The sequence below is a fragment of the Palaemon carinicauda genome, chromosome 18, assembly GCF_036898095.1.
Source record: "Palaemon carinicauda isolate YSFRI2023 chromosome 18, ASM3689809v2, whole genome shotgun sequence".
Taxonomy (NCBI): domain Eukaryota; kingdom Metazoa; phylum Arthropoda; class Malacostraca; order Decapoda; family Palaemonidae; genus Palaemon; species Palaemon carinicauda.
In genome coordinates, this window is record NC_090742.1 from 15,609,045 (window position 1) to 15,624,044 (window position 15,000).

The 15,000-nt window shown below is 34.8% G+C and overlaps 3 protein-coding genes across 3 annotated transcripts in view; 1 reads left to right on the forward strand and 2 right to left on the reverse strand.

The window, feature by feature from the left end:
- The window catches only part of LOC137656986 (troponin C-like), a 25,916-nt gene extending 23,989 nt beyond the window's left edge, over positions 1-1,927 (forward strand). The window contains exons 4-5 of the mRNA XM_068391334.1: positions 406-525; positions 1,078-1,927. Of these exons, the coding sequence (XP_068247435.1) occupies positions 406-525; positions 1,078-1,232 (275 nt within the window). The 3' untranslated portion in view covers positions 1,233-1,927. The remainder of the gene's footprint in view (positions 1-405; positions 526-1,077) is intronic.
- Positions 1,928-6,948: 5,021 nt separating this feature from the next.
- On the reverse strand, positions 6,949-10,335 carry LOC137656987 (uncharacterized). Its single transcript, XM_068391335.1, has 2 exons — positions 10,231-10,335; positions 6,949-8,867 (listed from the first exon to the last, which is right to left on the reverse strand). The coding sequence occupies exon 2, from the start codon at positions 8,824-8,826 to the stop codon at positions 7,960-7,962; it is 867 nt and encodes a 288-aa protein (XP_068247436.1). The 5' UTR covers positions 8,827-8,867; positions 10,231-10,335; the 3' UTR covers positions 6,949-7,959.
- A 980-nt stretch (positions 10,336-11,315) lies between these two features.
- Positions 11,316-15,000, reverse strand: part of LOC137657634 (YTH domain-containing protein 1-like) — a 165,040-nt gene continuing 161,355 nt past the window's right edge. Inside the window, exons 3-4 of the mRNA XM_068392024.1 lie at positions 14,492-14,597; positions 11,316-13,383 (exon numbers count right to left, since the gene is read on the reverse strand). Of these exons, the coding sequence (XP_068248125.1) occupies positions 12,798-13,383; positions 14,492-14,597 (692 nt within the window). The 3' untranslated portion in view covers positions 11,316-12,797. The remainder of the gene's footprint in view (positions 13,384-14,491; positions 14,598-15,000) is intronic.

Sequence of the window (15,000 nt, forward strand, 5' to 3'; positions counted from 1 at the left end):
GTTTTGGGGATTTTGGGGTTGTTTTTGAGGATTTATAGGTTGTTTTGAGAGATTTTTAGGTTGTTTTGGGGGATTTTTGGGTTGTTTTAGGATTTATGTTTTTGGGGGGGTTGTTTTGGAGATTCTTGGGTTGTTCTGGGGATTCTTTGTTTTGGGGGGATTTTTTTTTGTTGTTTTAGGGTTTTTTGAGTTTTGAGGGATTTTTGGGTTTTGGGGGGATTTTTGGGCTGTTTTGTGGATGTTTGGGTTTTGGGTGGATTTGGGGTTGTTTTGGAGATTTTTGGGTTTTGGGGTGATTTTTGGGGTTTGGGGTGATTTTCGGGTTGTTTTGGAGATTTTTGAGTTTGGGGGGATTTTCATACTAACTCATCTGGCAACACTGCTCAAGCCTTTTTGATCTTGCAGAAGACGGAAAGATCAACTTCGACAAGTTCGTCATCATCGCATCGAACTTCATGCAGGACGATGACGACGAAACCATCACTAACGAACTTCGCGAGGCCTTCAGACTCTACGACAAGGAAGGTGAGGCTCTGAGGGGGCGCGATGATGATCCCCTGCGGAGTAAAAAATGAGAGAGAGAGAGAGAGAGAGAGAGAGAGAGAGAGAGAGAGAGAGAGAGAGAGGTATTATTTTGCTGTGATTTTTTGAGACGGTGGATTTGGCAATTTGTTTGATTTATTGGTTGCTTGGATATTGTTTTAGATATATACATACTGCATGTATACATATATATGTATATATATGTATATATTCATGTATATATATATATATATGTGTGTGTGTGTGTGTGTGTGTATATGCATACACACATACACACACACACACACACACATATATATATGTATATATATATATATATATATATATATATATATATATATATATATATATGTGTGTGTGTGTGTGTGTGTGTGTGTATATCTGTGTGTGGGTGTTTTTGTGTATGAATTTTGTATATATATATATATATATATATATATATATATATACACATGAGTGTGTACCTGTGTGTGAGTGTATGTCTACACACACACCTCCTCTTCCTAATGTCATAACGCCCCAAATCCCTTGCAGGTAACGGCTACATCACGACGGGAACACTTCGCGAGATCCTGCGGGAACTGGACAACAACCTCTCGGACACCGACTTGAATGACATCATCGAAGAGATTGACGAGGACGGCAAAGGAAAGGTCGACTTCGAAGGATTCCGAGAGCTCATGATTTAAGCAAAAATATAAACAAATAAACAAGGACTCTCTTCTCGTCCCGAACAAACAAACAAACAAAAATGGAATCTCTTCTCTTCCCGTTGTGTCTTAATGATAATAGATATTTTTTAATGTTCGTATTTTTTTTTTTTGGCTTGAAAATGGAAATTGTCAGGGAATAAGGAAGATAATTGATGAAAGTAAAACCCAAATGATTTGATGTATGGATGAGTGCATGATAAGTATAATTTAAGATAGAGTGAAATGATAATAAGTATAATTCACGGTAGGGTGAATGAAAAATAAAGTGAGTAAATGTAATTTTTGATAGAATTTGTGCGTGCAAACACTTCCATTTCTAACTTGAATCTATCGTCCGACAAATTCCCACAGGAAAGTAATCCGATCTTGGGAGCATTTATCACAACTTTCCTTCTTCTTAATCTTCTGACGAAGAATCCACAGAACAATTTATAACTGAAGCCGACCCTGGGGAGTGAGTGTTTTAGACCATAACTGTCTTTAATGTCCGTCTTGTGAATTAAGGATATCGGTCATGATAGTTTTGTCCGTGCCTTAGCTCCTTCGAGAGAAAATGTTTGTTGAGTGTGTTTACAGAGGGAGAGAGATAAATATCTTTTATCCTAAATGCGTTTATTTGAACCCTGCATTGGTGATGCTCATCAAATCGATGTAAGAACAGATATATTTATTATTCGAATAAACTATTATTTAGTTATCTATTTCGTATGTTTTCCTTAAGTGAACTGAACAATAGTTGGTATTTTTCTGTGAGTTATTATATTCGCCAACTTCGGTGCGAAGGATATGTTTTGATAGGCGTGTATTTATTTGTGTGTTTTTCTGTTTGTGTGTTTGTTTGTGATTCGCATAACTCAAAAACTATTTGACCGAATATCATGAAATTTTTTGGAATGGTTGCTCATGTTCTAATGACAATTTCATTAGATTTTGGGAGAGATTGGGTCAAAGGTCAAGGTTAAGGTAACGAATATATCAAAAACGTCTTTTTGCTATATTGTGGTTAATGTTTTTTCTGATTTGCATGAAACTGGTGCTAAAATGTGCATGATTCAATTGCCTATCTAGTAATTTGAAAGTGATTGGGTCAAGGATCAAGGTAAAGGTAAAAAACGTCTTTTTGATATACCGTGGTCAATTTTTATCGGATTTGCATGAAACTGGTGCTAAAATGTGCATGATTCAATTGCCTATCTTATGATATACAACATGATATAGGCGAAGGTATGCACTCTGCTGAGTGCCCGTTCTAGTTTCTGGTGTTTTACCACGGTGGCAGACTTAATACTTAATACTTAATACTTAATACTTAATACTTAATACTTAATACTTAATACTTAATACTTGATACTTAATAATTAATACCAATTCCTAAAAGTTTATTTAAGACCACCACTAAATTGACATTTATAATAAAACAGAAAACTCGTATTTTTTCATTTAAAGTTCGGAAAACAGATGGCTTAAAGCAACGTCAGATATAAGAAAGAAAAACAGTATTTACTTAAAGTTCAGATAATTAACAATCAATAACTCATACCTTTAGAAATTAACAAAGAGAAGTATTGAAAAGTTTGGTTTTTCAATTTTTTTTTCGAAGGTAATCAAAACAACAATATTTACTTAAAGTTCATATAAAAAAAAAACAATCCTTAACCCATGCCATCAGAAATCAACAAAGTATTGAAAAATTTTGTTTTAGAAATTTATTTTTTCGAATGTAATTAAAACTAAGTCAGATATAACAAAGAACAACAGTATTACATAAAGTTTATTAAAAAATAATCATTAACCTATGCCATCAGAAATCAACAAAGAGGAGGAGTATTGTTTTTGAAAATTTGTTTTTTCGAATGTAAAAAAAAAAAAAAAAAAAAAAAAAAAAAAACATATTTTTACATAATCAGAGCTTTTGCCTGCACCAATATCGTCATATGCAAATGCATACAAAAAAAATAAATAAATAAAAAGATAAAAAAACTGGTTGAAATCCCACCTAAGCTTTCGCAGGAACCAACGTCTATAATGTCTTTTTCCAAGTACAGCAGCAGCTCAGCTGAGGATCCTTTGGGGGAGCCGTTACAAAGGGAAAGAGACTCGAGGGGATTATCTCTAATCCAGATGGATGCTGCTAGGGGGCTGATGCTACACTCATGGGTTTGATGCCTCTTTCCTGGCATTTGCAAATCTCACATATGTACAAGCACAAAGAGAGAGAGAGAGAGAGAGAGAGAGAGAGGAGAGAGAGAGAGAGAGAGAATATATTCCAGACATTATTCCAGGCATTGTTCTAGATGCCTCTTTCCTGGCATTTGCAAATCTCACATATATACAAGCACAGAGAGAGAGAGAGAGAGAGAGAGAGAGAGAGAGAGAGAGAGAGAATATATTCCAGACATAGATCTTGATGCTTCTTTCCTGGCATTTGCAAATCTCACATATATACAAAGCAGAGAGAGAGAGAGAGAGAGAGAGAGAGAGAGAATATATTCCAGACATAGTTCTTGGTGCCTCTTTCCTGGCATTTGCAAATCTCACGTATATACAAGCACACAGAGAGAGAGAGAGAGAGAGAGAGAGAGAGAGAGAGAGAGAAAAAAAATATATATTTCAGACATAGTTCTTGATGCCTCTTTTCTGGTATTTGCAAATATCACATATATACAAGAACAGAGAGAGAGAGAGAGAGAGAGAGAGAGAGAGAGAGAGAAATATATTCCAGACAGTTTCTTATCTTTTTTTCTTATACACTTTAAACTGGATTAACAGAAATGAGTTTGCAAGAAAATTGTAAAATGAAACTTAAATAAAGTGGAATATGAAAATCTATACAGTATAAGGATGTATATGTGCGTAAGCATTTCTCACAATGAATATCCTTAAGATATTTTGAAAATTATTTTGAATAATTTCTAATATTCCACTTTACTTAAGTTTCATTTTACAAATTTTCTTGCAAACTCATTTCTGTTAATCCAGTTTAAAGTGTATAAAAAAAGATAAGAAACTGTCTGGAATATATCTCTCTCTCTCTCTCTCTCTCTCCTCTCTCTCTCTCTCTCTCTCTGTGTTCTTGTTTATATGTGAGATTTTTTGCGATATATATATATATATATATATATATATAACACAATTGATGTACATTTTACAAGCACAGAGTTAACACCATACGTTATAGTATGTAATCATATAAGACTCAAAGCGATCATAATTTCTACATCTTAAAGCTTCGGTATTAGAGAAGAAATATGAATGTGGTTTCACCAGTAAATTATTTTATATCTTGTCAGAGAATTTATCATTTACTCTCTTCATTTGAATAATCATGTATTGTATTCTCTATGATGAATACATCCAATAACAACAAATGTAGCCGCTTCTAGTCCACTGTAGGGAAAAAACCTCTGACATGTCCTTATTTTGTCTGTGGTTTGGCCAGTTTTCATCACCACGCTGCTGGCCAACTGTGGATTAATGATGGGTGGGAGATTTTCGTCTGATAGTTCACTGTAAACCAACCTAGTATGGGTGGCTCTAAGTACAGCTTTGCTGATCATGGCGATGAACAAACCCTCTCACCATGTTAAGGTATCCCAACATACAAAAATTAACGAATTTGTGAAGAATTACAGGTATATGAACTATTAGGCCTACATGCAGTATTTGCAATGAAACAGTCAAAAATTTTTGGGGGAGCCTATATGTCTATCTGCTGAGTCATTAGCAGCTATTGCCTGGTCCTCCTTGATCCTAGCTTGCATGGAGAGGGGGCTTGGGCGCTGATCATGTGTATATTTGGTCAGTCTCTAGGGCATTGTCCTGCTTGATAGGACAATGTCACTATTCCTTGCCTCTGCCATTCATGATCGGCCTTTAAACCTTTAAATCTATTTTTTATAAATCTGAAAAATCATAAAACAAATCCAGTTTCATATTTCTTTAAGATTTAAACTCAATATAAACCTTCAAGGATCTGGTAAAACGACAGTAAGAGCATGATTGAATTTCCTCTCGTATCATCTATCAATTGCATTAACGCTAAATTGTACCCAAAAGTAATATAAGATATATATGTACTGTAACTGGAGCTGGCTAGTCTCCATGATCTCTCTCTCTCTCTCTCCTCTCTCTCTCTCTCTCTCTCTCTTACCGCGTAAGAACAAAGCGACATCAGATAAGACGGAACGGAGGATGACTTAATGTAATGTCGTTTCACCAGACTTGCGATAAATTGCCACATGTCAAACGTCTTTGAATCCAACGTCCGTGAGGTAATCATGTTGATTTACACTCGGGGTCTCTCTTTATAATCTTTTAGTTCACTTCTTTTTTTAACCTTCGGTAAATGTGCTTAAGGTATGAGGGATGTGAACATGGTAAATTTATCTGACACGCGTCAGGCCGGTTCATATTTTAGGGCAGTCATTAATATCTGGTATCAAAGAATTGTAGAGGAAAGTTTCGAACGAGATGAAAAGACACGTGGATGGTCATTTACGTCTTCTTCTTCTTCTTCTCTCGAAATAAGAAGGTCACATTCTAAACAAACATCGCATTGCACATACAAGTAAGATGGAGGCAGATTGCTTCGAATATTGGTCTAGACTCTAGACCAACTTTTGGTGTGCTGACCTCACTAGACCTACCCACGTCACATAACTGAAAACTTACCCATTCGTGTCATTCTGCATCACGACCAAGAGTCAGACCTCCGCTAAAACTGGTATAAAAGACATCAGGAAAAATAAGCAAAGATGAGGGATGAAAATAAAGAATATAAGATAATTCTAAGAAACAGCGTAAAGGCGAACAAATGAAAGAAGGAACTGAAGAGTAAACCAAGTGCCGAAGGCGCGAGGAGAGAGGCCCCGCTGATGATCATCTCCAGATAAAAGAAGTTTGTAGTATCAAATCAGTCGATACATCCCAACAAAAGGATCTCGGGGGAGAGCGAGGCGACCTATCGATCTAAAGGAAGAAAGGGTTCGCTGCAAGTCGCCCCTGAAGATGTTATGATGATGAGGTTTCATTGTTTGGAATTGAACGTCAAGTGGTTAGGCCATTGTGTGACCGTAAGCGTGTGTACAGGCTTTCACGAGCGCATGGAACTGGTCTTTTTGTGATTGTCACCTCTGCCTACAAGGATGGAGATTTTTCATTTCACTGTTTTGTTTGTTTTTAGATTTGTGTGACTAGTCATCGAGGTTTTTTTTTTTAAACGAAAATGTCACCAAAAGTGAACTTGTAACACGATTTTGAGAGAAATTCTCATCTGGATAAGGCATTTGCGTGGGTGGGTTGATTAACCGAGCTTAGACGTTGATCCTGTTAGAGAGATGAGTCGTATTTATGAGGGAAATACAACACATTTCATCATATTACTTTATTAAATACTGCTGTATTAAATTAATGCAGATAAATATAAACAAACAAAAATGAAATATATGACTAGGTGCTGAAGACACGAGCTCTTAAATTAGCTCTCTCTGAAATTACAAGATTTATTACAATACCAATGTATTTGGGTTCTTTATCCTCCTCGTAAAACATCAGTGACTGCTAAACCGATAGGATTTTGAGAGATGAGAGAAATATTCAATAGCAATGGTTGATAAGATGAACAAAATAAAAATCTGATTTCACAGTAATGTTAGTGATGAGGTGGAGATAATGACACAAATATTGAATTATATTGTTTTATTGCAACTAACACATACATATTTAGGTAAACAACTATAGTTGCTTTTGATATAGGCCTTTAGTGCTTTCTGGAGGAATAGCTTAAAGCTATAACATTATTTATGTAATAGATAATACAAAAATAAGCAAGAATGAAATCTAAGATTCCTTATCAAGTAGCAAACTAATGAAACAACAGTTTTTACAAGCATGCAAGAAATATTATAAGATATCAAATCCATATATGCCGTATACAACACATGATAACATATACTTCTTTCTTAAACATGTAGTAATTAATTGCAAATCAACGTTTGCTTTAACTAAGTTTAGTAGGACACTTGAAATGTCAAATTTCTTGTCACATTAACAGAGTATCAAGTATAACTAGGCTATATGTGTTAAGAGTATAATTTGCCAATAATGTGCATTAGGTAACATATAATTTCCCACTTAGAATTAGGACATTCAAAGAGAATTGGAGAAAAATATCAAATATAGATTATAGGTAACGGGAAATACATCTAACTTATTTCTAGAATTCTGTGTTTATTGACATTCTCTACTGCCTCGAATTCTAGCTGTGAATAGCTCTTGAGGAGCATTCTAGCTGTGAGAAATTCTACTCTAAGATAAAATGTACACTTACAAATGTATCTAAGCTTAGAACAGGTCACAGGTGTACTTGGTATATATTCTATAACCCAACAACATTCCTCTTGGATGAATATTGAAAGAAAGGGAAAATCGATTATGACTTGTTACTACTGTAGGTCTACAATATAACCCTCGTTATAAGTGATCACTATACGAACTCTATACAAGTTAATTTATTCCTTTTTTTATTGAAAGGGATTATAACAGGGATTCAGTACTTCATTGGCTTATAACTGACTGAATTGTAATTGGCTGCAGTGTAATTGATTGGCGCATTAACTGGTGTATAACTGACACGCGAATACTGTGCATAGTACAGAAAGTATGCCTCTTCCTCTCTGAACCCGTGGTTATCTGTAACTGAACATCAGAAAGAAACTCCCATGTTCCTGTTGGTACACTCTGTGAGCAAACCAGAAATAACTGGTTTATTGCCAGGAAGATTCTGCAGTCCAAGAATCTTCTGAGAGCGATTGTCATCCACTGGCGACTCAACGCACCCTGGTGATCCTGCCGAGAAGAAAGACCGGCCTTTAGGTATCTGAGGTCGGGGGCACTGCAAGTCCTCATGTGGACATTTTTTGGTCATTGTTAGTGCAGAGTGTGTTGCACGTGGTGCAAAAGAATTTGCAGGGTGTTTTGAGACTGGGTGATGGTGGTTTGATAGTAAGTATGCAGGAGATGCCGTCTCTTGCCCCTTGAGTTGAGCGATGAGGGCATGGTGGTTGAGTGCAACGTTTAAGGAGCTTCGCCTCCAATTTTTCAGTCGTTCTGCATTGGACATCTGTCTGCTGTCTACATACCCTGGTAGAGGATAGTTTATGCCCTTCGGTATGACGATGTGTCGGGATTCTCGACCTGCAAGACCGCCATGAATCGAACAATTTTCATTGAAGACTTTCGTTTGCGAATGGGGTCCTCTCTGGGATTCTTTATCTTTGTCGTACAATAAAGCCTGGTTCGCATTGCCTTTCGTCACCACTCGCTTTTCTTTCTGAAGGTTTTGGAAAATAGATTTTTTCCCTTTCTTCTGAGGTGCTGAAGGAGGACAGGGTAAGAGGGGTCCGTCTTTTTCAGCCAAAATGCTTTTTATTCCATGACATTGCTTTGGGGGATATTGACCATACGAGAGACCAGGTGGATGAGTTCCCCTCCTTCCAAGGTTGCCGTTTTTCTGGTTTTCGGCCATCAGTTTAGCTACAGGGCATCGCTGGGCATGCATGTCGCTTCTCATGTTATTACCAAGCCGTGAGTTGTCTTAGAGGGTTTATCAACCTGAAAAATTAAACGTCCATTATCAGAATTATAAAGGAAAAAACAGGGTTCAAGCACAAACACAAACTCACACAAAAACAAATACTGTAGTTTTCGTGGTTGCTAATAAAACTATGACTCAGTGTCGTATTTGCTATGATCTGGTCAAAATTATGTATCTTTGGACCCAAAGCATAGACTAGCTCTCCCTCGCTACCTAATAGAGTAATAAGCCACCCAGACAACTCTGAAAACAGTGGGGTTATCAGTGTCTCACAATTTGCAAGTTACAAGTACAAGCTACACTCAAATGCTTAATAGATTTATCTGGCAAACATGACCTTGCTATCATTGGGAGATAAGGAATTGAGATTTAAAGCGGGATTAATTGATCGACCAACTGAGTATGAGCAGCCACTGTATTGTTCCTCCTGCATCTCAGCCCCCTGAGCTCAGCTTGTATAGAGAATGGGCTTCAGCACTGACCCTGTTTGGTCTCCGAGACATTATACGACGCCTCAGTAACCTGATCCTTGCCTTTGCGGCTCACGAGCTACTATAAAAGATCCAGTTAGATTTTCCTCCAGTTATTAATTAAGATTATTTTGGTACTTGGTCGCTGTCTAAGCTCATTTTGTTTCCTTTTCTCACTATGCTAAGCTATTCTTAACTCCATATTTGAAAATTTAAAGGTCTCTCGTGAATGGCAGATGCAAGGAACAGGACAAAAACCCTGGAGAATAGAAACTATCCAAATTTACAATGATCAGTACAAAAGCCCTCTCTCTACCCAAGTTAGGACCAGGGAGGTCCTGACAATGACTGATGATGACTCAGCTGGTAGACATGTAGGCTCTATCACTAGCTTACAAGGATGATGAGGTTACAGACACTAATAAAACCTATAGAGCTTGAGTGGGTCTCGAACCCCCGTCCATAAGAATACCAAGCAGGGACGTTTCCAATAGTCTATCACAATAATTATTCAATGTTGCATAATTTCTGACTAAAATCATTATTAACTAATTCCCCTTCTAGTGTTGAATAAGTTTGTCTGATCCTTTATATGTACCGTAATTATTATTATTATTATTATTATTATTATTATTATTATTATTATTATTATTATTATTATTATTATTATTATTATTATTATTGTTGTTGTTGTTGTTGTTAAATAGCACGTTTAAAGCAAAGCGTCCGTATTTTAAGATAAAATGTTTATCCATGATAAGTAACACCCTTTTCGTAGTATTTCACAGAACAAACAATATTGACACCAAAACGAAATATAAAAAGTCAATAACACACTGATAGACACACAGACAAAATATATGATCACTGATTGTATAAATCATAAAATTACAATACAACATATTTATACCCTTTCGTTGGCTGTAATCACGAATTTGACTAGCTAAACACTATTTAATTCAGTTCACGTCGAAGCTGTGAAGACTTTCCGGAGAGTAATGCACTGGGGTAAAAGTCTACGGGTCATTTATGTATCGTTTCGAGAAGGCACTCGTAAACTCCGCCCTTCAAGGCGCATGCGCCAAACCCACTTCGCTGTGCAGCATCTATTAACAATTCCTGGAGGTAGATTTTACGGAGACTGATAAATATAATACCTTTAAGGTGTTTAATACACCTTAGAATATATATAGTGCATTTTTATTATAAAATAGCTCGTTCCTTTTGTCTAGCTTCAGGATCGCAATTATTATTATTTTATTTTAAATCACAGTTTACAAAGACTGGTGGTTTATAGCGTATGATTCCAAGTTATTATTATTATTATTATTATTATTATCGTCCCCATCATAAAAGTAGTATATTACAATTTTTATTGTTATATTTTACCTTAATCTTTTAGTTCAGTAAGCACATTTCCTATTCATTATTATTATTATTATTATCATTATTATTATTATTATTATTATTATTATTATCATTATTATTATTATTATTATTATTATTATTATTATTATTAATAATAATAATAATAATAATAATATAATTATTATTAAGCATTTTATATTCCATTTATTAACTTTATTTTCTTTAATTATAATATTTTCAACACACTTGGAACCAAAAACTTCCACAATTTTTATTGTTATATTTTACCTTACTGTATTTATCTTAGTTCAGTAAGCACATTTCCTATTCATTATTATTATTATTATTATTATTATTATTATTATTATTATTATTATCATTATTATTATTATCATTATTATTATTATTATTATTATTATTATTATTATTATTGTTAATAATAATAATAATAATAATAATAATGATAATAATAATAATAACAAAAATAATAATAATAATAATAACATTATTATTAAACACTTTTATTCCCTTTATTAACTTAATTTTCTTTAATTATAAAATTTTCAACACACTTACAGCCAAGAACTTCCACACTAAGGATCAAAATAAAAAAAATAATTTCTTGCAGGAAAAAATAGCTTTATTATATCAAACTTAACCTACAGTAACATCAAAGACTCTGAGCTTAGTACAGGCAAAATATTAAGCTTTTAGATGCTACACGAATTTCTGTATAAAAAATCTAGTTACTCTTTTAATAAAATATAAAATTTCTATTTTTTTTTTTATTTTTCTTCGTCGAGCAATTTTGAAGATGACTAGTCAGGGGCTAACTGTGTCTAAGCAACGAAGAGGGATATTTTGTCAGTTTTATTTTTAAGGCAAATTTTTTGTCAGAATTTATGAAAACTTTGTCAAGAAACAACGACAAATCTTTATCAACATTTATGAAAACTATCAAAAAGTTATGAGAAATCTTTGTCAACATTTATGAAAACTATCAAAAAGTTATGACAAATCTTTGTCAACATTTAAGAAAACTATCAAAAAGTTATGACAATTCTTTGTCAACCTTTATGAAAACTCTTTTAAAACGTTACGAAAACTCTTTATCAACGTTTATGAAAACACCTTATCATTATTTCATGAAAAATCTTGAGTGTGAATTTACCAAACAAACTTCCAAGAATTTATGAAAAATCTTGGTCAAAGATATCGAATAATCTTTGTCATGGATAGAAAAAAAAAATCAGGAAATAACGAATAAACTTTGTAGAAATTTCTCCAAAGTCATTTAATTTTTCTTATCGTTTTTAATTCTTTTAGCAAAGTATTTTGCTAAATGTTTCAGTGTAGAATAGTTAATACCTTAATAAAGAATTACATTGTTTCTTTTATGTGGATGCATGCATTATTACAACTAGTATTAATACATTTAATTGCTTTTCATAAGCTTGTGTACATCCATAAATGATTATAATTAAATTCATGGCGTATTAATTTTATCTCGAGATTTTCAGATATATTTTACATTAGACTATGCTTTCATTTAAAGTTATCCTACGGCAAATTCTTCCCGCCAATATTGTTCTTCGTTTCTTATCCTCTTCTAATCTATAACTGTCAGCCAAGACAATCTTCAAAATCGTACTAACCTTATAAAATCTACTATTGCTACCTGTCAATCTTAGCAGCTGTTCGAGATAAGACACAATGAGGAAGAGAGTTAAGATGCGTACGTGTTGATCTTCCAACATGCGATCTACCAATCTATGATAGTGATCTGCTCTTTATGGCGTGTGATCTACGAGTAGATCGTGCGGAGCAAAAACCATTAGAAGTTTTAAAAAAATATCCTCGAAATAAAGACCAACGGGGCGGGCGAGCGCAGCTCTATTTGCACCGCTTGTCAGTATATAGGAGCAGGGATGTTTTTTGTTCTTTGCGAGCGAAGCAAGCAAAAAACTGCTCTGTAGATCACATATTGGAATGAAAACAACTCGGTATATCACATATTGGAGGAGCACCAAAATATCTTTTTTGCGTTTTATTCATAACATAGACCTAGGTCTAGACCATACCGTAGCCTATCTAAATGATCCCGACATGCTAAGAAAGACGAGGTGAGCGCGGATACTGAGAACGCGTTAGGGAGAGAAGCTTTTGGTATTGAAAAGAAACACTTCTTTTATTTATCGTCAGGGCGTTGAAGGAGAGCTCAGCTTGAGCTTTGTATAGATCGAAGAATTTCCTCTTGGCCTTTTTAACCTCCGGAGTATCGGTGACGGGTCTCGGAGCGGCTAGGGCGTTGGTATTGAGCGGCTGGTACCCACCAGAGTAGGTTCCAGCTCCTTCATCCTCTTCGGAGGAGGACGAGGAGGAGCTAGAGTCTTCCCCGTACAAATCCTCTTCTGAGGATGAGGAGTCTCCTTCCTCGCTAGAATCGTCACCGTATTCATCTTCTTCAGAAGATGAAGATGAATCTTCTTCGTCGCTGGAATCTTCACCCTCTTCGGTGGAATCATCATCTTCCTCATCATCATCATCTTCCTCATGATCATCATCCCCTTCATCTGATTCTTCCTCGTAATCGTAATATTCATAATCGACGTAGTTTCCTTCGGCTCTATAAGCTCCTGCACCCGTTGCTGTCCTCGTTCCGTCGAGGTCATTGTCGGGGGCTTCAGCTGCTAAGCTGAAATAATAATAATAATAATAATAATAATAATAATAATAATAATAATAATGCTCCTGACATTATGACGATGAAGATTATACACACACACACACACACACACACAACATATATATATGTATATATATATATATATATATATATGTATATATATATATATATATATAGAATGAACTCACATTTTAGGAATAAAAAAAATATTCTAAGCTTTCGAAGGGACCATCTCCCCTTCTCTTGTTTCCTGAAGAGGAAGGGAGATGGCCCCTCCGAAAACTTAGAATAAATTTTTTCCCGTAAATTGTAAGTTTAGCTTATTTATATATATATTCAAATAAGCCATATATATTTTTGATACATTAATGTCTGGATTCTCTTAACGACCTCGGATCAGAGCCCCAGGCGAAATCACACAAGACAAGAGCTTGTGACCGGCCGGGAATCGAACCCTGGTCGGCAAGCTTGTATAGACAGTGACTAAACCACTTGGCCACGAAGAAAGATAAAAGTCAATGACAATTCTTCTGTACTTATACCTGTTGAATTCAGGTGTTTTGTACATAGAACTGAAATCAACCCATCTTCACCATCGTAGCTAATTGGTTCGATTCCCGGCCGGTCACAAGCTCTTGTCTTTGTGTGATTTCGCCTGGGGCTCTGATCCCGAGGTCGTTAAGAGAATCCAGACATTAATGTATCAAAAATATATATGGCTTATTTGAATATGAAAAACACGTCTAAATGTGCAAAATTTATCATATATAGTATATATATATATATGTGTGTGTGTGTGTATGTATATATATATATATATATATATACATATATATATATATTTATATATATATATATATATAAATATATATATATATGTATATATATATAATATATATATATATATATATATATATAATTCAAAATATTCGGAGTAGAAAACTACTTTTAGTAAACAAAGCTCGCGATAGATGGCGTTGTTGCAACAAATGCCCAGTTTGCAAAGCTCTCTATTGATGACGTTGTTGCAACCCCCCCCCCCCCAACAAATTCATCAGTCAGGTAAGCATGCAAAGATAGTGCAATAGAATAAACAAACACACAGCTGCAGACTTACAGTGCCTGCTTCTTGTAAAGACTGAAGAACTGATCTTTGGCCTTCTTCACTTCAGGAGTATCTTCGACAGGCAAGTATCTCCTGTAGTCGGTTACGGCCAGCTCAGCTGTGAAGCGGAAAGTGAAGTTAGAGAATCAATCTATATTGTTACAGTATTTTCAACTCGATGAAACTTTGGCGGTGTGAAGGATTATTTATATATTTTTGGTTTTTAGATGTAACAAAAAATACTCCGATATAAAAATAATTTTTTCAGAGTACATACAAAATTACAAATCTAATAACAAAGATTATATAGGGTTAGATTTAATAAGGAAGTAGAGTTGATATATATGAATGTTTATCCAAAACAAAAGAAAGGCGATAACATAGAGAAATAATTGGAATGGTTGATAAAGGTAAAAGGGGACACTCGATAAGACAGGAAATTGGCCTACTCTATTATTTGCCCTAAAGATATAATAACGGGTAGCGTAGGCCTACATTGTTGTCACAAGATTAAGTGTCCA